Raw genomic sequence first — 21,436 nt, 5'->3', positions numbered from 1 at the left:
TGGGCGTGTGTGTGTTTGTGCAGGGTCTGGCTGAGAACAAGAGCAGTCTGGGTCCAGAAGAGGTGCGCAAGTCGGCTCTGGCGCTGGTGATGGGCGCGCTGGACAACCCAAACCCAATCCTGCGCTGCGCGGCGGGCGAGGCTCTGGGACGCATGGCACAAGTCGTCGGAGAAGCGTCCTTCATCGCCCGGATGGCACAGCACAGCTTCGACAAGTAAGCTCAGCTTCAGCAGCGATGGCGATACCACAGCGGAATACAACATTTCTTGAGTTGCTCCAATTCAAATTGATACAGGCTCCTTAAAAAGTCTTACATTTAGTTTGATCCAATTTAAGGTCATAAAAATTCTTAAATATCTGAAATGGTATAAGAAAACTCTTAATTATCATTTCAAGAGGTCTTAAATTTGGAGATAATAACGATTATTAAACTTCAGAAGGCTATGATTTAAATGAACACGAGCTCTGCATGCTGGGCTTTTGTTCCTTCCGACAAGTAAATTGGTCGTTCAAAAAATAGGATATTTGTTTAAATATAATTTATTCTGAAGCAATATTCCCATTTAGTGTTCTGTCAGCTTTTACATATTTAAATTTGCTTATTTGTGATATTTACCTCGAGAAGGTAAAGGTTTTTATCCCCTAATCTTATTAAACGTATGCTTTAATTTTCTTTCCTTTCAAATTCTTAAATTTGATCAATAGATAAAATTAGAATAAGACACTGATTGGCTGTTAACAATCATATCATTTACACTGACAAATTACAACTGCATTAAATAATGCTAGAGATTGCTTAAAAAATATTATTATTTTTTAGAAATGTTGGAAAGAATGATTCTTTTAAACATGAATCTTAACCACCAGTAGGTGGCGGCAGGTGACCGCCTTAATGAGTGAGTCATTGATTCCAACAACTCGTTCAAAACGGTAAATCATTCAGTGATTAAAACACGGAAATTTGTCAATATTGCGTCTAAATATAAGTGATTTAATTTTAAGTACTTGTTGATTGAATTGTCAACAGCACAACCTTGTACTCGTCAATAAATGATACACTATTTATATTTATCCACTATAGATCACCACTTACACTAAATGTAATAAATCAGAGTGGTTCTTGCATTTTGGTGATTCCAAGATGTTTTGGTGATGTTTGTTTGTTTGTTGTTGTTGTTTCCTCATGTTTGTGTTATTCTGTCTGCTCCTCTGCACAGGCTGAAGTCTGCGCGTGACGTGGTGTCCAGGACGGGTCACTCTCTGGCGTTAGGATGCCTGCACCGTTACGTGGGCGGCATCGGGTCGGGCCAGCACCTCAAGACTAGCGTTAGCATCCTGCTAGCCTTAGCTCAAGACGCCACGTGTCATGAGGTCCAGGTGAGCGTCGCAACAGCAGGAGCTTATGCTTCTGGTTTAGTGAGGCTCTGATGAGCAGTGTTGTGTAACTCGTTACAAATAACTTGAGTTATGTAATCAGATTACTTTTTCAAGTAACTAGCAAAGTAACACATTACTTTTAAAATTTACAACAAAATATGTTACTTTCTGAAATTAGTAACGCTAGTTATTTTGACAGTTCTCCTGTACTCATGACAAATCGAAGTGCAGAGGCGTTTTGTGTGTGTGTGTGTGTGTGTGTGTGTGTGTGTGTGTGTGTGTGTGTTTAAACATGATGGTTATTGTAGTTCTAGACTAAATGTGAGCATTTACTCATCTCACTGGCACAAAAAAGATTAAATATTCCTCACAATGAATAAAATCTGTGAAATACAGAATCCAAATACTATTCAAACCTCCAATAACTAAATATGTTAAATAAAATATCATTTTTATGCATTTAATCTCATTTTGACCAATGTACTTGCTTCTGACCTTCGATGATTCAGTTAAACCAGTGGTTCTCAACCTTTTTTGATATATTGTAAAACAATATCCAGGTCCCTGAACGCCTCCCACCCCCAAACTACTGAGCGAGCAGGAATGAGTGAGAGTTAATAGATGAAATAAGTGCAAAATTGTCTTTTGTTAATACAACTGAACTATACTCAACAGTGATTCATCCCCCCCCCCCCCCCCAAAAAAAGTTATAAATTGCATTGACATAGCAATACCAGTATTTCTCACAGGATTTTGGTAAATCTGTGGTGAGTGGACGTCAGGCCTTCTAGGGGGGTCCGGGGGCATGCCCCCCCGTAAGAAAATTTTGTGCATTTTAATGTTAAATTCATCAATCTGGTGCACTTTGAGAGTTCAAAATTAAAAGTGCCAACCCATATTCAGTGTACAAAGAAAAATTCTAACCTCTTTTAGTTGTGTCTGTCTACATTACACTACTACATAATAATAGTTATAAAATTAATCCCATGACAGTAATAGCCATATATTGTAAAACAAATGCACTGAAAAATAAAGGACGATCATTAAAGTGGTAATGTTTGCACTTAGGTTTTATTACGCATTTTGAAGAGTATTGCAAGAAGTTGCTTACATTAACCTTACTTTCGAAAAATAAATAAATAAAATCTTGATTTTTCATGAAAAATTATGTTAGAATTGTAGGCCTAAAATACCATGGTATCAGCTTGTTTTCTTTCTTGTTTTGTTTTCTGGTATAATTAATACAATTACAATTAATTTTGGTTTGTTGTGATTAATTTGTGTTCATAATCAGTAAAAAAAATCTTCTAACAAGAATAAACACATATGAACAATTACATTATTATTGTATTATTAATTATTTGTATATCTTGAAACTACCCAAGCAGTGTTTCCTGCTCAGATGTGATGGCGGAATGAATACATTACTAAAATGTGATTGCAGAATATATTTAAATTATCCATCAAATTGTTATTTTCTCCTTACTGTGAGTTAATAATGCCTGACCAGTAAATTACTTGGTGAACAAAGAAAACATTTTGGCATTTGGGATTTGAATTAGTTAATGCCTAAAAATGTAAAAGTTTTACCTTATAAATAGAATACAGTTTAATTAATTTTAAAATTCGTCGCCAGAGTGAATGGGAACATGATTTATTTAAAATATTTGAAAAAATATGTGTTTTTTAAGTCAATACTTTTTAATGGCTTGTCAACTTTCCATACCTTTGATTCTAGTACTGTAAGTGCTGGATTCTCAGCACCACCGGATTGTTGTCAGCGCCAAACACATTTTTGAGCTCGTGAATGCTGATTCTTATCAGCGCTGGATTCTAGTCAGTGCTTGAGCGCTGGTCTATGACTGGAAAAGTAATAGAGTCGTTGCAAAAGTAACGATAGGCTACATGTCGCATAAAACTGGAAGATTTTAGAATGTTAGGCATTCTAAACTTTTGAATAAGAAATAATATCAAGTCGTCAAAATACAACTCGTCATAACTCCTTGAATCACAACAAGCGCGCGCAGTGAGAACACTCACAGCATATACACAACTTGACTGCACATCATGTTTTTTACATTATTGATACTGCTTTCAATCGTAATGCAATAGAAATGAACACAAAAAACATGCCTAGTGCCTACCTACAACACTTGCGGTCAGAGCGGGTGCGGACGAATGTTTTTTTGTTTTGTTTTTGAGCGCTGCTGAGGTATTCTTTCACGCGCACCATAGATGCGCACAATATGATATCACACTCTGCGCAATGCGCATGTTTTACAACATAATTTAACAAAAACATAGTCCTAACGCTTTTTAAATAGCCCACTTACAGTGTTTATTACAACTACTAAATGCTTAAAATGAAAAAATTTAAAAATTTGTGAACGCCCCCCATTAACACGTGAACGCCCCCCTTTCAAAAATCTTGCTTCCAACGCCCCCTGTTGTTCTCTGAACGCCCCCTGGGGGGCGGTACCGCCCCCGTTGAGAACCACTAAGTTAAACCATAAGCAAAAATGACTAGATTTGTTTTGTTTTTATTGGTAAAGTAAGTATTAAACTGTTATCCAGAATAACAGCAGCTGAATGGTTTGTTTGAGCGGTAACGCAATTAGTTACTTGTTAAGGGAGTAAGGCAGTATTGTAATCGTCAGCGTAGCTCTGCTGATGAGCTGCTGTGGTGTTTCAGACGTGGGCGCTGCACTCTCTGGCTCTGATCGTGGACTCCAGCGGGCCGATGTACCGGGGCTATGTGGAGCCCACGCTGTCTCTGGTGCTGACGCTGCTGCTCACGGTGCCGCCCTCACACACAGAGGTGCATCAGTGTCTGGGCCGCTGTCTCGGGGCGCTCATCACCACCGTCGGCCCAGAACTACAGGGTATGCAGTTATAGCATTTGTGCATGAAACATGTCAGTGTTTCTCCTGTATACTCACAGCAAAGTAATTTTTCTTTCTTCGCTTAAGGGTAAAAAATAAGTTTTGAAATACCTTTGCAGCGATATTCTGTTAGCAAACATCATGACTCAGCCCACAATTATGTTAGCAAACATCATGACTCCGCCCATAATTATTTTAGCAAACATCATGACTCCGCCCATAATTCTGTTTGCAAACATCATGACTCCGCCTACAATTATGTTAGCAAACATCATGACTCCGCCCATAATTCTGTTAGCAAACAACATGACTCTGCCCATAATTCTGTTAGCAAACAACATGACTCCGCCCCTAATAATTATTTTAGCAAACATCATGACTCCGCCCATAATTCTGTTTGCAAACATCATGACTCCGCCCACAATTATGTTAGCAAACAACATGACTCCGCCCATAATTATTTTAGCAAACATCATGACTCCGCCCATAATTCTGTTTGCAAACATCATGACTCCGCCCATAATTCTGTTAGCAAACAACATGACTCCGCCCCTAATAATTATTTTAGCAAACATCATGACTCCGCCCATAATTCTGTTTGCAAACATCATGACTCCGCCCACAATTCTGTTAGCAAACAACATGACTCCGCCTATAATTATTTTAGCAAACATCATGACTCCACCCATAATTCTGTTTGCAAACATCATGACTCCGCCCTTAATTCTGTTTGCAAACATCATGACTCCGCCCATAATTATTTTAGCAAACATCATGACTCCGCCTATAATTATTTTAGCAAACATCATGACTCCACCCATAATTCTGTTTGCAAACATCATGACTCCGCCCTTAATTCTGTTTGCAAACATCATGACTCCGCCCACAATTATGTTAGCAAACATCATGACTCCGCCCATAATTTTGTTAGCAAACATGACTCTGCCCATAATTCTGTTAGCAAACAACATGACTCCGCCCGTAATTCTGTTTGCAAACATCATGACTCCGCCCATAATTCTGTTAGCAAACAACATGACTCTGCCCATAATTATTTTAGCAAACATCATGACTCCGCCCATAATTCTGTTTGCAAACACCATGACTCCGCCCACAATTCTGTTAGCAAACAACATGACTCCGCCCACAATTCTGTTAGCAAACATCATGACTCCGCCTATAATTCTGTTAGCAAACATCATGACTCTGCCCGTAATTCTGTTTGCAAACATCATGACTCCGCCCACAATTATGTTAGCAAACATCATGACTCCGCCCATAATTCTGTTAGCAAACAACATGACTCTGCCCATAATTCTGTTTGCAAACATCATGACTCCGCGCACAATTATTTTAGCAAACATCATGACTCCGCCCATAATTCTGTTAGCAAACAACATGACTCCGCCCATAATTATTTTAGCAAACATCATGACTCCGCCCATAATTCTGTTTGCAAACACCATGACTCCGCCCACAATTCTGTTAGCAAACAACATGACTCCGCCCACAATTCTGTTAGCAAACAACATGACTCCGCCCATAATTATTTTAGCAAACATCATGACTCCGCCCATAATTATTTTAGCAAACATCATGACTCCGCCTATAATTCTGTTTGCAAACATCATGACTCCGCCCACAATTATTTTAGCAAACATCATGACTCCGCCCATAATTCTGTTTGCAAACATCATGACTCCGCCCACAATTATGTTAGCAAACATCATGACTGTTTCTGTTTACAATTTCTACTGGTTTATCTAGTCTGTCACTCATCACCTACTGCTCAATATGTTTAACAGAATGCTGATTTCCTTTCCCATTCATAACAGGAGATGTGCACTTTGGATGTGTTGTTAAATCCGTTAAAAGATAATCCACAAATGATGTGATGCATGTCCAGCGAGTGAATCCCATGTCTGCATCTCTAGCCCTGGCTCACTCCTCCCTCTGGTTATCCCGCAGGTAACGGCAGCAGCGTGTCGACGATCCGCTCGTCGTGTCTGGTGGGCTGTGCCATCATGCAGGACCACTCGGACTCTCTGGTGCAGGCGGCGGCCATCTCGTGTCTCCAGCAGCTGCATATGTTCGCGCCGCGACACGTCAACCTGTCCAGCCTCGTGCCCTGCCTCTGTGTAACACCGCCCATCAGATATACCTCCACATTTACACTCAGCATCTACACAAACCTGAATATTAAAGGAGTAGTTCACTTCAGAATTAAAACTTCCTGATTATTTACTCTCTCCCACCTCATGCAAGATGTTCATGTCTGTCTTTCTTCAGTCGAAAAGAAATGAAGGTTTTTGAGTAAATCACTCCAGGATGTTTCTCCATATAGTGTCTTCAATGGGGTCCAACGGGTCGAAGGTCCAGATGTGAGTTTCAGTGCAGCTTCAGAGTCTCGACCCGATCCAGCCGAGGAATAAGAGCCTCATCTAGACAAACCAGCGGACATTTTAGAACAAAATAAACATTTATATACTTTTAACCACAAATTCTGGTCTTGCACCAGCTGTGATGAGACACACATTACGTAATCAGGTTGAAAGGTCAAGCGTGTTCCGGTTCAGAAATTTAGAATAGGGCGAAAAAACTCATTTTCTCCTCCAACTTCAAAAGCGTCCGACATCGTTGTTTTACCTTTTATTTATTTTTGTAAATGCCGTTTGTCTTAGTCTTTGCACATTCACTTTGTAAACACTAGATCAGTTCTTTCGCCTATGTCACGCTTGACCTTTCAACCTGATTACGTAATGTGTGTCGCATCACAGCTAGTGAAAGACCAGCATTTGTGGTTAAAAGTATATAAATGTTTATTTTGTTCTAAAATGTCCGCTGGTTTGTCTAGATAAGACTCTTATTCCTCGGCTGGATCGAGTCGAGACTTTGAAGCTGCACTGAAACTCACATCTGGACCTTCGACCCGTTGGACCCCATTGAAGACACTATATGGAGAAACATCCTGGAGTGTTTTCCTCAAAAACCTTCATTTCTTTTCCACTGAAGAAAGAAAGACATGAACATCTTGGATGACGAGGAGGAGAGTTAATTTTAATTCTGAAGTGAACTACTCCTTTAAATGTGCAGAAATGAGTGTATGGAGAGCACGTGATTTTTGCACAGTCTGTAGTTCGGTGCCGGTGAGTGACGTGTGTGTGTGTGTGTGTGTGTGCAGGTGCATCTGTGCAGCTCTCACCTGCTGTTACGGCGGGCCGCTGTGGCGTGTCTCCGTCAGCTGGCTCAGCGAGAGGCTCCTGAGGTGTGTGAGTACGCCATGAGTCTCGCCAGGAGGGCTGGGGACGCCAAAGACAACTCCACCATCAGTACGTCACGCTCTCTGTCACATTCACTGCATTTATCTGCTCCAATCCCAGCGCAATGAACTCTGCCATGGGCTGTGCTGTAGGGGATGAAGTTAGATTTGTTAGTTTGTTTCTTGAGTTCATATTTTTCTGCTTGTCTGCACAAGGTAAGCTGTTTTATTGATAAGTTGTGTACTTGAAAATCACTTTCTTAAGCCACATTAAGGTTATTATATGAGGAAGAACGCTTGATCACGGTGCCGTTGTCTGTTTTAGCAGACTAATGCCATCTAGTGGTGGCAGGTTTTCCTCAGACAGGTGTGTGTGTGTGTGTGTGTGTGTGTGTGTGTGTGTCAAATCCAAATGAATCAAATAGGATCGACTCGAAACGAGTCAATGAATGCACGGGTTTCACCCGACCTGATCCACACATTTTGAGGATAAAAAAAAAAAAAAAAAAAAAAAAATGGATTCTGAGACTTTCATTTCGCTGGTTTAGCCTTGCATATATTATATAGCTCTCCAATGCAATAAAAAGCATCTTTTCCATGTTAATCAGTCGATACGCTACGAGTGTCAGTAGATTCTTTTTTAGAACCGGTTTGTATTTCTGTGACCGTGTCATTGCTCTACCAGATCTGAACATCACAGAGACTGGGCTGGAAGGTGTTCTGTTCGGGATGCTGGACCGGGAGACGGATCGGAAGCTGTGCTCGGACATTCACGACACATTGGGTCACATGCTCTCGTCTCTGGCTGTGGGGAAACTTGCTCACTGGCTCAAACTCTGCAAAGATGTGCTGGCAGCGACTACAGGTGACGAACACACACTGACTGGGTGAAGGTAACCAGTGCAGGGTTTGCATTCCTCTAGGATTCTGCAGGGTAGGATAACAAGAACATGTCTGAAATATGGGAAGGCTTCCAGTTTCCATAAGGATGCTTTTATCCATACTTCCTTTTGGACTTCTCAACCTTTCAAATGCATACAATGAACTTAGTGTAATTAGCTAAGCAAGTACTGAGTAATGTAATGTAACTTCATGGACTAGGGCTGAGTGATTAATTAACGAAAGCGAAATAAAGTTTTTACCTGCAGAATGCATGATCCCCCCCCCCAAAAACAAAACAAAAACAAAAACAAATGTAGGACGATCGACGTCGTCAGCTGGTTCTCCTTGCGTGAGGTTTTTTAAAACAAGTGATCTTCTTTCTCAATCCACTTTCATGGCATGTTTGTGGCTGCTAAGTTCAATTTAATTCAAAACTTTATTGTCTATCCTCACAGGGGTAGAAAATTGTCTTTAGACAAAGGCTCAACAAACAATACAACAACAACACATAACATCAATGTTCAAAACTTGAAAACAGTTTCAGCTATCCACCTTATTCCTGACGATCTTACTGTGTTTTGAATTATGGGCGGCACTTCCGGTTTGGGGAACTTCCATTCAGAAAGACTGAAACGAATCATTTTAAATCATACGGTTGCCCTACAAATAAAGCTGATCTGTCAGTTTCCCTTCATGTTTTATTTTTAGACATCATGAAAATAACGTAACTTGTTATTTTAACGTGACGTTATAACGAGAATATCCATGGCTAGAGCTCTTTTCAGTCGCTGCTTTCTCTTCCTCATGATTATTTAGTTTTTTCTCTTTGCATTGCGCTGTAAAAGTATGAAAAAGAACAACATAACCTGCACATTTGTAATTTACAATATATCCCACTAATAATTCACTGGAATGCACGAAGAATCTTTCATTATTCTCCTCAAATCCTCACGTCTCTTTCCAGGTTTGTTTTCACAGATAAATACAATTTACTATCGGTCAAAATGACGTTAATCACTTTGAAATAGTGTCACGCAATGCTGAACATTTTTGATTAAATCAACATAAGTTACATAATACAGATAGGATATTTATTACTACAGTGTTATTTAACCCGTCTGTTATTGCTGTGGAAAGAATTGTGCTTTTGGGATTATTTGGTCTGTTGAAAGTACCTTGTTGCTGCTTTTACAGTTTTAAATTTCCTTTTAATGTTCGATGGTTGAAGGGTGAGTAGAATAATATCATCTCGTTGTGACACTTCTTTAACGTATTGTGTTCATAGAGCGAGCCTTTCACTGATTGTTTACAGTTTAACAGAAGTTACACCCATAATTTACGCAAAGCGTCATGGGACGCAGGAACAAGGTGGATAGAAGTACGCAACATCCAGTTGGTGAAGCTCGCCCGCTCTCATTGGCTATCGTGGGAATCACGTCAGAATCACGTCAGCCTGATCTACAGTCAAACGTGTTTGGGATCGTGCGGGCTTCGCTGCAATTGAGAGCAGTAAAATAATCGTGATGACAGCACACAATTGAGGATTTTTTGGACAAAAAGTCGTTTGCCTCAAGCATCGAATCGGTCCACACACTCCGAGCACTTGGGGATGCAAGTCGGACGCAAAATCTGGTTTAAAGTCCCCCTGTGGGGACCTGTGTCATAAGTCGACAGCATTGCTGAGTATTTCCTCCTTAAAACTGCAGTGAACCAAAGGCAGTCTCAAAAACACGCTTTGAAATCGCTGGTGTTTCTGACGTCACAAACTACCTTGTAACCAATCAGATCAACGTGTGATCGTCAACCAGTGGATCTCTGAGCTGAGTGAGTGAGTGGAGGCGGGGCTCATTTGCATATTCATAGAACCGCGCATACTAAATGAGGCAAGGGTGTGGAGTTGCATTCAAAATATTTTATGGCATGAACACATTTTTTCAAGAAAAAAAACCCTTAAATATGTAGAAAACAGGGATAAAATAATTGACTACAGGGGGACTGTAGTTTGGCCAGCCTAAGATACTGTATTTATACTAAAGTGCGTTCAATTTATATCATACAAAACCCAAACCCAATTTTGGTAGTGAGCATTACGGTGTTAGAAGCAGTGCTCCTTTTTCTATATTTGTAGGATTTTCTTGTTCTGTCTTGCTGCTTCCTATAAGGTCTTCAACACTGCCATTTCTAAGGTCGCCACAAAACTTTTTTACATTTTCCTTATAATCAGAGAAACTACAGTGTGCTTGTGTAAAGAGATGAACAGTGCACTGTTAACCAGCTCATAGACTCTTGGATCTGTCGGTCCTCCTCATATGGTGTTGTTGTTGCAGAGGTCGGTGGGACTGTTGCGTCTCAAAGCCGGCGGAAGGAGGAGGACGACGACTCTGAGAAGAAGGATGAGATGGATGATGACATCATGTTCACGTCTCTGGGTCAGGATGAGAAGGCCAAGCCGTCCGTGGCGCCGCGCTGGGTCACGCGAGTGTTCGCTGCCGACTGCCTGTGCCGGATCATCCATCTGTGTGAGAACGCAGACAAGGCCCACTTCGACCTGGCAGCTGCACGGGTCGCCAAAACCAAAAACCCTGAAGGTAAACGTCTTAAGGTCTCGATATACTCACGGCAAAGTTCTTTCCTTATGGTTAAAACTAAATTTGAAATACCTTTGCCTAATAAACTGTTACCGATCATCATGACTCCGCCCACAATTCTGTTAGCGAACATACTGACTCCGCCCACAATTCTGTTAGTGAACATCCTGACTCCGCCCACATTTCTCTTAGCGAACATCCTGACTCCGCCCACGTTTAGATCAATATGTAAACATGAGCTGCTCTTTTCTCTCAGTAACAGAATAAACACACAATAACAATGAGAAACAGCAGTTCAGAAAGCATCTGATCATAGTGATGTGGAGATGTTTGCTCCAGCTCTGAGATTCAGATCTACAGTCACGTCACGTTTACTCATACAGCACTTTATACAGTCGACTGATTTAAAGCAGCAGCTTTACAGTATTAAACATGAAAAACAGTGTCAGTGTCTCTTTCAGTCAGAGTTACAGCTTCAGTTTCTACTATAAAGCGGCTCTCCAGTGTGTTCCTGTTTGTACTCGCGTCTGAACAGAAGAAATGGAGATTTACAGCTCAAAGAAGGCGGATCCTTCGCTTTGGCCTGATTTTCAGTTTGCATCAGTTTGCTCTTCAGTTTCACTTTGTATATTAGGGCCTTTTTTTAATTTTGGTTGATCTTGATTTGGTTCTACTTGATGTAGTGACTTAAAGAAACGTTGTCAGCAAGATGGTAGAAAACTGCACATTTATTGTCTCTTTCCACCCACTGCTACTTATACCAGCGACGGAAATAAGCGCAGTTACAGTAGCTGAATATGTGGGAGAGCGTCGCCATAGTGTGACAATATTGTATTGCAATAGGTAGCACTTCAAAGTCAATACTGAATCAAAACTAGTTTGCACATCATTAGTAATTGAAAAGGTTTAATGACAAGATGATGATAACTTGTATGCATATATGTAAAATGTTACGAGAGAGAGAGGGAGAGAGAGAGGGAGAGAGAGAGATAAAGAGGGAGAAAGAATGGTAGATAGAGAGAGGGATAGAGAGAGAGAGAGAGAGAGAGAGAGAGAGAGATAGAGAGGGAGAGACAAAGAAAAGAGGAGGTAAAGAAAGAGCCCCAAGAATGGGATCCAGAGAATCAAAGAGACAGAGTAACAGTTACAATCTTCTTTTATCCATGACTTGTGACTGAGACCCAAACGTGAGACGTTCAAACTGACCAATCAGAAAATGACAACTTCCCTCCCCGCACTAAAGCTGTGACCATTAGAAGACCCCGATGGCCACACATCTTGAGCACCGTCAGCCCCTCTGTGTCTTCAGGAATTACAGATTGGGCTTGAAACAATAAAAGCAAACGTCTTTGTTCATTTTCAACATATTGGATTATGTTCAGTCCTGCAGACTCCAGTGTTGTGTCTTCCGCAGGGGACTTCCTCGTGCTGCACTTGTGTGATCTGATCCGCATGGCGTTCATGGCCGCGACGGACCACAGCAACCAGCTGCGCATGGCAGGACTGCAGGCGCTCGAGGACATCATCAAGAAGTTCGCAGCGGTGCCGGAGCCAGAGTTCCCTGGTCATGTGATCCTGGAGCAGTATCAGGCCAACGTTAGTACAGTCCAGTGACGTGCGGTGATGTCTTAAAGAGGCTAGGCACTGAGTTATGAAAGATTACCTGATTTATTGTTTAAAGGCTAATAATAACAGTAAACATTACGCACAAGCGTGGCATATCAAGAAATGTACAAATCAGGATGTATATCGCGTGTATTCTCTCAGTCTCTCTCTCTCTCTCTCACACACACACACACACATACACATACACGCACGTCGCACACACACAAGCGCGGCACAGGCACACACCGAGAGTAACAGTAGTTTATGTCCACTCCACTCCAGCATTAGAATGCAACCATTCTTAATCCTTATTGTTGCACAGCGGCCAAAAGTAAAAGTAAAATCACACACCGCTCAATTGAATATGAAGTCAAATGGCTTGCATTAATTCAACCATATTTATCAATTCAATATTAAGCCCAAAATAGTTTTTGACTCACCAATCGGTAGATTATTTGTAGCCTACATCAAATTCATCCGCCGCCATTTCCTCATGAAGACGTCGATCGCAGCTTTGTAAAACTCATCTTTACGGGCCTTCAGTTTGCACAGTCTCTGGCTCTCAATTTAAAACATTTAACTCCGTTGCTGTCATTTTGGCTTTGAATTTGCCGCGGGGATTAGGCATGTAGGCTATCTGTGGTGTGTAACGTTAATGACGTTAGCTGCGCAAATGTCCAGTAATATCTTGATTTTTATTGGTCCATGTCTGCTATGTTACGGAGATGTTACGGGCATACCATATTTACGTCCAAAGGCACAGCAGAGTTGTGCTTTTTGACGTACATGTTAAAGAATACAGGATCGAAGTGCGCATGCGCAACATGGGTTTTTCGCTTGCTGTCTGCAATGAATGGACAGTAAAAGCACTGCTTATTCTACGATTTGTTTTTTATTTGATTATGCGTAACTGCTACATTTGTCATCATAACGTCTAAATAATTGGAATAACACACATATTGCATATATAAATCACAAGAATAAACAGTAAAAATACAAATACAAGTTTATTATTTAATAAACCATTTTATTTTTGAATTTTGGCAGGGTAGGCAGTGCCTAGTTTGCCTACCCAGACCGCACGTCACTGGTACAGTCATGTGACGCGTTCAAATGTTGCATGATCACTGGCACCCAAGATTGATCAAACCCGTGTCCTGATGTTGTGATGTTGTGTTCAGGTTGGTGCCGCGCTCCGACCAGCCTTTTCCCCGGACACCCCTTCAGACATCACTGCTAAAGCCTGCCAGGTGAACCTCACACTACACACACACACACACACACGTCTGAACCCTCTGGTGCTCTTTGGACATTTTTGACATTCGTTTTTTAGAATTTTTTTCTTCATCGGAATGGTACGAAACTTGGTAAAGGTTTTGGCACTTGCTGTGTGAACACTCAAAAAGATCATGGACATGATTTGAAAAGGTTAAATGGTCTTGTAAACAATAGTCACACTTGAGCTCATCGCCGTCAAACATGAGCGCATTGGAAATGAATGGAGAGGAGTTTCCTCTAGTGGAAGCGTTTGGAACTGCAGCCGAACACTCTCTCACTGAAAGATCATTTTATGAGATATCAAGATCAAATTTGGAGCATAACTTGTTTAGATTGATGACTTTGATTTTCTTGCAGTTTAACAGTAAAACATGATTTTTATAAATACAGCGTAAATATAGTGTAGTACCATAAAACCTCCTAAAAATACTAAATACTAAATAAAAAAAACATTATCAAACTAAAATATAGTACTTTAATTTCATTGACATAAAAAAATGAATTTCAGTCATTTGACGGACACACGAAGAGCACCAGTCTTATGATGCTTTTCAGTGTTTTCCTTTTGCTTTGCAGAACTGTGAGTGTTCTTCATGTTTGTTTGACACCGACCTGTGAGCGTTCTTCAGTGTTTGACACAGACCTGTGAGCGTTCTTCAGTGTTTGACACAGACCTGTGAGCGTTCTTCAGTGTTTGACACAGACCTGTGAGCGTTCTTCAGTGTTTGACACAGACCTGTGAGCGTTCTTCAGTGTTTGACACAGACCTGTGAGCGTTCTTCAGTGTTTGACACAGACCTGTGAGCGTTCTTCACGTTCCCCTCTCGTGTGTGTGCAGGTGTGCAGTGCGTGGATAGGCAGTGGCGTGGTCAGTGACCTGAACGACCTGCGGCGCGTACACACTCTGCTGGTGTCGTCTCTGGACAAGCTTCAGGCCGGCAGATCCTCCAGCCAGCTGTACAGCGAGAGCGCCACCACCATGGAGAAGCTGGCGGTGCTGAAGGCCTGGGCCGAGGTGAAGACCGGATCTGATAAACCTCTCACACACAGTCTCCGGCAGTCCTGCTGTGTCTGATGGATAGCTTACACACTTTAGCAAGAAAAAGTCTTTTAGTATTATTTTACAAACGTCCTTCAAACATGTCTTTTTTGCAGTCAAATCTTTAATGATTTTTATCAAGTAAATGTAAGAATAACTGGTTTAAACGTTTTATTTTACAGTGTGTTACATATAGTACATGTACTTACCATGGTAATAACAGTAAATTATGCATAATTACATGCAACTAACCCTCAACCTAAGCCTATACATGTAGTTACTTAATATTACTCAGCACTTAAATATATAATTACACTAACAATGACACCTTAAAATAAAGTGTAACCGAATAACTTTTATATTGTTAATAATATTTCAAGATGACTGATGCAAATTCTGTTTACTTGATTATCATACATCATTTTATAGAAAAATCATGAGTTTTTGAGGAAGGTTTATCTCTCAAACATAATTATATTGCACTGCATTATGTTTTAAATCTACAGAGCTTTGATCATAAAACTAAGCATTTAAATATCTTACTAAGACATGTATGACATTTATATGCATTTTATGCAAGTATCACTGATATACACTACAAGCATCAGAGTTTCATCTTACTTTTTGTCCATATAAATATCAGCATCTGCAGCAACTGAGCAGGTTTTTCCTCCATATTCTCACTATGTATCGAATATGATAAAAACACACATTTAAAAAAAATATATAGCTTTTTCTGACTATTATTTTATATGTCAGGCTTTACGGGGTTCATCATCATGATCATCATTGCCTCTCTCTGTGTGGCTCCAGGTGTTTGTGGTGGCTATGAAGATAAAGCAGGAGTGTGAGTCTGGGCCGGCGCGAGCTGCTCCTCAGGCTGAGGATGATGATGATGATGATGATGATGATGGAGGAGGAGATGTTCTTCCTCCAGACAGCCTGATGACGTTAGTTCAGCCGGAGCTGCCATCTCTGAGCCGTCTGTGGCTGTCGGTGTTGAGGGATTATGCTCTGCTCACTCTCCCCGCTGAGTTCTCCAGCCAGCTGCCGCCCGAAGGTACACACACATCAGCTCACTCAACACCTGATCACATTCAAGAACAGAAATAGTCTGAAAGTCAGCATGAAAGTGAAGTTGTGCTAGTCTTTTCTTCTCTATTGTGTCGTATATCCAAGTGAAACGCTTCTGGAACAAGAACAAATGTGGGCGTGGCTTGATTGTATCTGGAATTGGTTGGATTGTTGTGGTTTGCTATTGGCTGATCTCATGTGAGTGACAGGTTGCCCCGCCCACATCATCAGAGAAGAGATTCTGCAAGAGGAACTTATTCTGATTCAAGATTATTAACACAATAATGATGTATAATATGTTAACATAATCAATTCTTAATACCGCACTCTTTCTTAATTAAGGTTGCTATGGTCACGCAGGTTGTTTGCGCATTTAACTCGTGACCACAAGAAAAATATGTCGTTCAACATATCTCATAGAGATGCCGTTACCTCCACAAAATTATCTCGTGGTCATGGCTTATCACGTTCCCACGAGTTTATTTGACGTTCCCTCGATTGCTATGTCTGAGGTAAAACACGCCCCCTCATTAGCATACAGAGGAAGAAATGTATAAATAAATAAATGTGGAAATAAATAAATGTAGACATAAATACATATATACATAAATAAGGAAATAAAAGTATAAATGCTCATTTATTTTACTTAATTTCTTCATGTATTTATTTATGTATTTTTTTTTTCTTTACATTTCTTTATTTATTTATTTATTTATTTATTTTATTTTGTGGCATTCCATAGCAGTTCCCCAGTTTTGTCATTTTGATTAGTATTAAGACTCTTGCATTTAAAGAGAGAGACACACGCACACACACACACACACACACAAATGGTGTGTTTTTCTTTGCTCACCTTCAAAAAGTAACAACTTTAACATGCTATATACAATATCTTTGGGGTATTTTGAGCTAAAACTTCACACACACACACACACACACACACACACACACACACACACACACACACACTCTGGGGACATCAGAGACTTATTTTACATTAGTGAAAAGGGCATTATACCACCCCTTTAACTCTTAATTGTTATCTTGGTGTGAATGGGCCTTTATTGTTGTACTTGCTCCATGTAAACCTGTGATAACCCTGTATTTCTCTTGGTCTCTGGTTGATCAGGAGGGGCGTTCTACACTCCTGAGACGATAGACACAGCCAGGCTTCACTACCGGAGCTCGTGGGCATCGGTCCTGCACGCCGAGGCTCTGTGGCTCAGTAGCACCGGCTTCGGCACGGCTGAGGACTCCACCGAGAGCAAGAGCGCCGCCATCACGGGACCGGCAGCTCCTGCGCCCGCCAGAAACACTGATGATCTGGTGAAGGACAGATTGCACCTTCTTCTGGGTAAATTATCTGCAAATGCATTTGGATTTTTCACATTTGCTCCCCCAGTGTGTAAAGTGGCGTTTTCTCCCGTTGTTTCAGGCATCAGCATTGAGTTCCTGTGTTTCCCTCGGGCCGAGGAGCCCATAGAGGATGTGATGTCGTGTTTGCACGCGCTCTGCACGCTGATGGACTCGCCCAGCGCTCGCACACACATCGCAGAGGACCAGGTCAGCATCTGCTTCATGTGTTTTACTTCACACCGTAGTAAATAGGGTTCGGTATCATTTGAATTTAAACAATTCCGATTTAGATTCTGCTTATCGATTCCTAATTTCCATTCCAATAAGGTTAAAGCGTAACTCTCGCCAAAATGCAAACTAGGCTGTTTTTGTTAATCTACCCGAGGCAAACTTTCGTGTAAAAGCATAATTAGAATAGAAACGCCACTTTTAAGTTTGACTGTATTTTCGTTTTAGGTTAATGCCTTGTGAATGGGAGTGAATGGGGCACGACTATGATAGCATCAAAAATCGCTATTTTTAAAACACTAAGAAGGCTCGACACAACATGAAACTGTGCTGAAGTGTCACCAGCGGCTCTACACATTAACTCCAGCACTGAGAACAGTGTTTGTGTACACAGAGTTTACTAAAGAGAAAGATTTTGATCAACACACTGTGTTTCCGTCCGCCGGCATTTTGACAGTCAAAAATAGTCGATTTCCAAATACGAATGAACTGACACTGAATTTTAGTTTTGCTTCTAATATGAGGATCCTTTTTCAAATACAAGGTCAATATTGATTTTCACTAATGAGAAAACAACAAATTATCCATGAATTTATATTGAACTAAGCTTTAGGAGCTTTCCATCTTTACTCTCCTCCGTTACGGAGATCGACTATTTTTGACTGACAAAATGCCGGCGGACGGAAACACAGTGTGTTGACAAAGAGTATAGAAGCCCAAGAGGCGAAACTCAATAGAACGCTCCATAGCAACAATTGCCCCCATGACGTGACGGCGCGGCCGCCATTATGGACTGAAAACCGAAGGAAAACGCCGAAAAATAATGGGAGTCAATGGCACTGAAAAACTTAACATAATAAAAACTTAACATAACTTATTTTTTTCTGGCCGTCATATCTAAATATGAAAACAATTTAAAATACATTAATGAGGATGACCGACGTTAAATGACGTTAAATGACAGAAAATATACGTCTATGTGTTGGTTATGCATGGCCTAATTACCCTTAGGAAAATAGTATTTTGGGACAAAATATTACTATAGAAGTACTATAAGACTACTATAGAAATACTATAGCGGCTCTAGGATATTATAGAGGTATTACAGAACATAACAGAACATAACATACTGTGATGTTCTGTAATACCTCTATAATATTTTAAAGATGCTATAGTATTTATATAGTAGTCTTATCTTACTTCTGTAGTATGTCCCAAATTACTATAGTATTCCTATAAGATTACTATAATATTTTGTCCCAAAATACTATAAGATTCCTATAGTACTTTTTCGTAAGGGTATGTCCCCCACCGAATCGGCTTCATTAGCCTACCACTTACGGTTTGCAAAGATACAATTATAAAATTACTGCAAAACTTTAATCTATCAATATTTCTGTTCTGTTATGCATTTTCCTTGTTATATGACTAACAGAAATTCATGAAATAATATATAGGCTATAGGCATACACACAGTAATTAGATATAAGTAATAAGATATTTTTTCAAATGTTTTTTCAAATTAGTGAACATCATATATATGATTTGGAAAAATAAATAAATAAATAAATAAAATTATAAATGAACATTTCTAAAGACAGTTAATATTTTACATAGAATAATATCACAAAAATATTAACAACTTGTTTTTTCAACATCTTTAGTGAAAGTGCACACAGTGAAGATTTCAATGGCAAGAACAAAAACAATCTGTGAATGTCCTATTACAGGCGGAAAGGTACAAAAATGATGTGCAATCAAGCAAGTGCACACATTAACATTCCTAAAATGGATTTTGCCATTGACTGGCGCTAACGATTTCAGCAGCTTTCAGTCCATAATGGCGGACGCGCCTCCGCAGCGCCATCTACAGACTGTTACCCATAACACAACAGAGTTTCGCCTCTTGGGCTTCTATACTCTTTGGTGTTGATCAAAATCTTTCTCTTTAGTAAACTCTGTGTACACAAACACTGTTCTCAATGCTGGAGTTCATGTGTAGAGCCGCTGGTGACACTTCAGCACAGTTTCATGTTGTGTCGAGCCTTCTTAGTGTTTTAAAAATAGCGATTTTTGATGCTATCATAGTCGTGCCCCATTCACTCCCATTCACAAGGCATTAACCTAAAACAAAAATATGGTCAAACTTAAAAGTGGCGTTTCCATTCTAATTATGCTTTTACACGAAAGTTTGACTCGGGTAGATTAACAAAAAGAGCCTAGGTTGCATTTTGGCGAGAGTTACGCTTTAAACAAAAGTAAATATCATTCATATTTAATCTTATTGCAAAACATTTAATTGTTACTGAATACCATAGAAAAACAACTTGCCTAACTAATATAAATTTCAAGCATTATTAAAGAATATTAAAAACTCAGTAATTAAAAAAGTCGCAACAAATAGATTCAACTGAACAAAGATATGATTGAAATAATCAGTGTTTTAAGATATTCAGGTTCAGAAACTGTAATTAAATGTAAAATAACACTGCGCTTTATAAATAAAACATACATTACAAATATAGTTACAAAAGTTATTCAGTCAAGAACGAGTCTTTCAGTGTTTATTCAGTCTTGAAGTGTTTGTGACTGTGTTTTGCTGTAGCTGCTGGCTGTGGAGCTGCTGAACGTGCTTCACCGGCTCTTACTGACCCGTGACCCGCAGAGCATGCAGTTACAGGTGACGACGGTGGTGCAGAAAACCATCCGCGCCGCACAGGAGCACCTGCACCACATCAGGAGTGAGTCGACATCACATTCACATTCAGTTAAACAACCTGTGACGAATCACCTGCAGGCGTTAGGACTAACTAGCTCATCTGAAGGGTTATGAAGCAGTCTAGAAAATAAGAGATATTACTGTGTTTTGAATTATGGGTGTTCTGTTCAAAAAGACTGAAACAAATCATTTCAAATCATAAGGTTGTTCTACATATAAAGCTGATCCGTCAGTTTCCCTTCAGGTTTTATTTTCAGACATCATGAAAATAACGTAACATTTTTATTTTAACGTGATGTGTTATAAGGAGAATATCTATGGCAAGAGCTCTTTTCAGTCGCTGCTTTCTCTTCCTCATGATTATTTAGTTTTTTCCCTTTGCATTCCGCTGTATAAGTATGAAAAAGGTCAACATATACTGCACATTTGTGGTCTGTTCTCCCAGTTTAATTTACGATATATCCCATTAATAATTCACTGGAAATGCACAAAGAATCTGTAATTTTTCTCTTCAAAAGTCTCACGTCTCTTTCCATGTTTGTTTATAGGTAAATAAAATTTATTATCGGTCAAAATGATGGATATCACTTTGAAATAGTATCACGCAATGCTGAAGTTAATTGACATTTTTGATTAATTGACATTTTTGATTTTGATTTTTGCATGTTATGTAATATAGATATAACCCGTCCATTATTGCAGTGGAAAGACTCGCGCTTTTGGGGTTATTTGGTCTGTTGAAAGTACCTTGTTGCTGCTTTTACACTTTTAAATTTCCTTTTAATGTTCGATGGTTGAAGGGTGAGTAGATTAATGTCATCTCGTTGTACACAGTCTTTATAAAAAACTTCACAGAGCGAACCTTTCACTGATTGTTTACAGCTTAATGGAAGTTACACGCATAATTCGGGCAAAGCCTCATGGGGCGCAGGAACAAGGTGCATTGGCCATTGTGTTTTGTCTTCAGGTTCCCTTTCCAGAGCGCTATCTTCCACATTGCGTCAGCTGGCGCTGCGGGAACTCCTCCCTTCTCCACTTTTGTTGAAATCGTATAGGCTAACGCCAGCTTGGAACTGCTGGCCAATTGGCTCACGGGCAGTTTAAAATGCATTGGCGTGACAATTGAGAACCAGGAGGGTTTTTGCTCGT

At 40.0% G+C, this 21,436-nt stretch overlaps 1 protein-coding gene across 2 annotated transcripts in view; it reads left to right on the top strand.

The window, feature by feature from the left end:
• The window catches only part of heatr5b (HEAT repeat containing 5B), a 51,084-nt gene that overhangs the window by 22,834 nt on the left and 6,814 nt on the right, over positions 1-21,436 (top strand). For both annotated transcript variants that reach the window (XM_081351414.1, XM_081351415.1), the window contains exons 17-30: positions 24-214; positions 1,218-1,377; positions 4,070-4,259; positions 6,228-6,397; positions 7,441-7,588; positions 8,204-8,383; positions 10,728-10,988; positions 12,403-12,584; positions 13,775-13,843; positions 14,710-14,886; positions 15,724-15,970; positions 17,114-17,338; positions 17,420-17,547; positions 20,174-20,309. In XM_081351414.1, coding sequence (XP_081207540.1) covers positions 24-214; positions 1,218-1,377; positions 4,070-4,259; positions 6,228-6,397; positions 7,441-7,588; positions 8,204-8,383; positions 10,728-10,988; positions 12,403-12,584; positions 13,775-13,843; positions 14,710-14,886; positions 15,724-15,970; positions 17,114-17,338; positions 17,420-17,547; positions 20,174-20,309 — 2,464 coding nt within the window. The remainder of the gene's footprint in view (positions 1-23; positions 215-1,217; positions 1,378-4,069; positions 4,260-6,227; positions 6,398-7,440; positions 7,589-8,203; positions 8,384-10,727; positions 10,989-12,402; positions 12,585-13,774; positions 13,844-14,709; positions 14,887-15,723; positions 15,971-17,113; positions 17,339-17,419; positions 17,548-20,173; positions 20,310-21,436) is intronic.

The sequence above is a fragment of the Scardinius erythrophthalmus genome (assembly GCF_964197995.2).
Source record: "Scardinius erythrophthalmus genome assembly, chromosome: 21".
In the NCBI taxonomy this organism is placed as follows: domain Eukaryota; kingdom Metazoa; phylum Chordata; class Actinopteri; order Cypriniformes; family Leuciscidae; genus Scardinius; species Scardinius erythrophthalmus.
The sequence above is the reverse complement of the archived record's forward strand: the minus strand, read 5'-3'. Positions and strand labels throughout refer to the sequence as shown.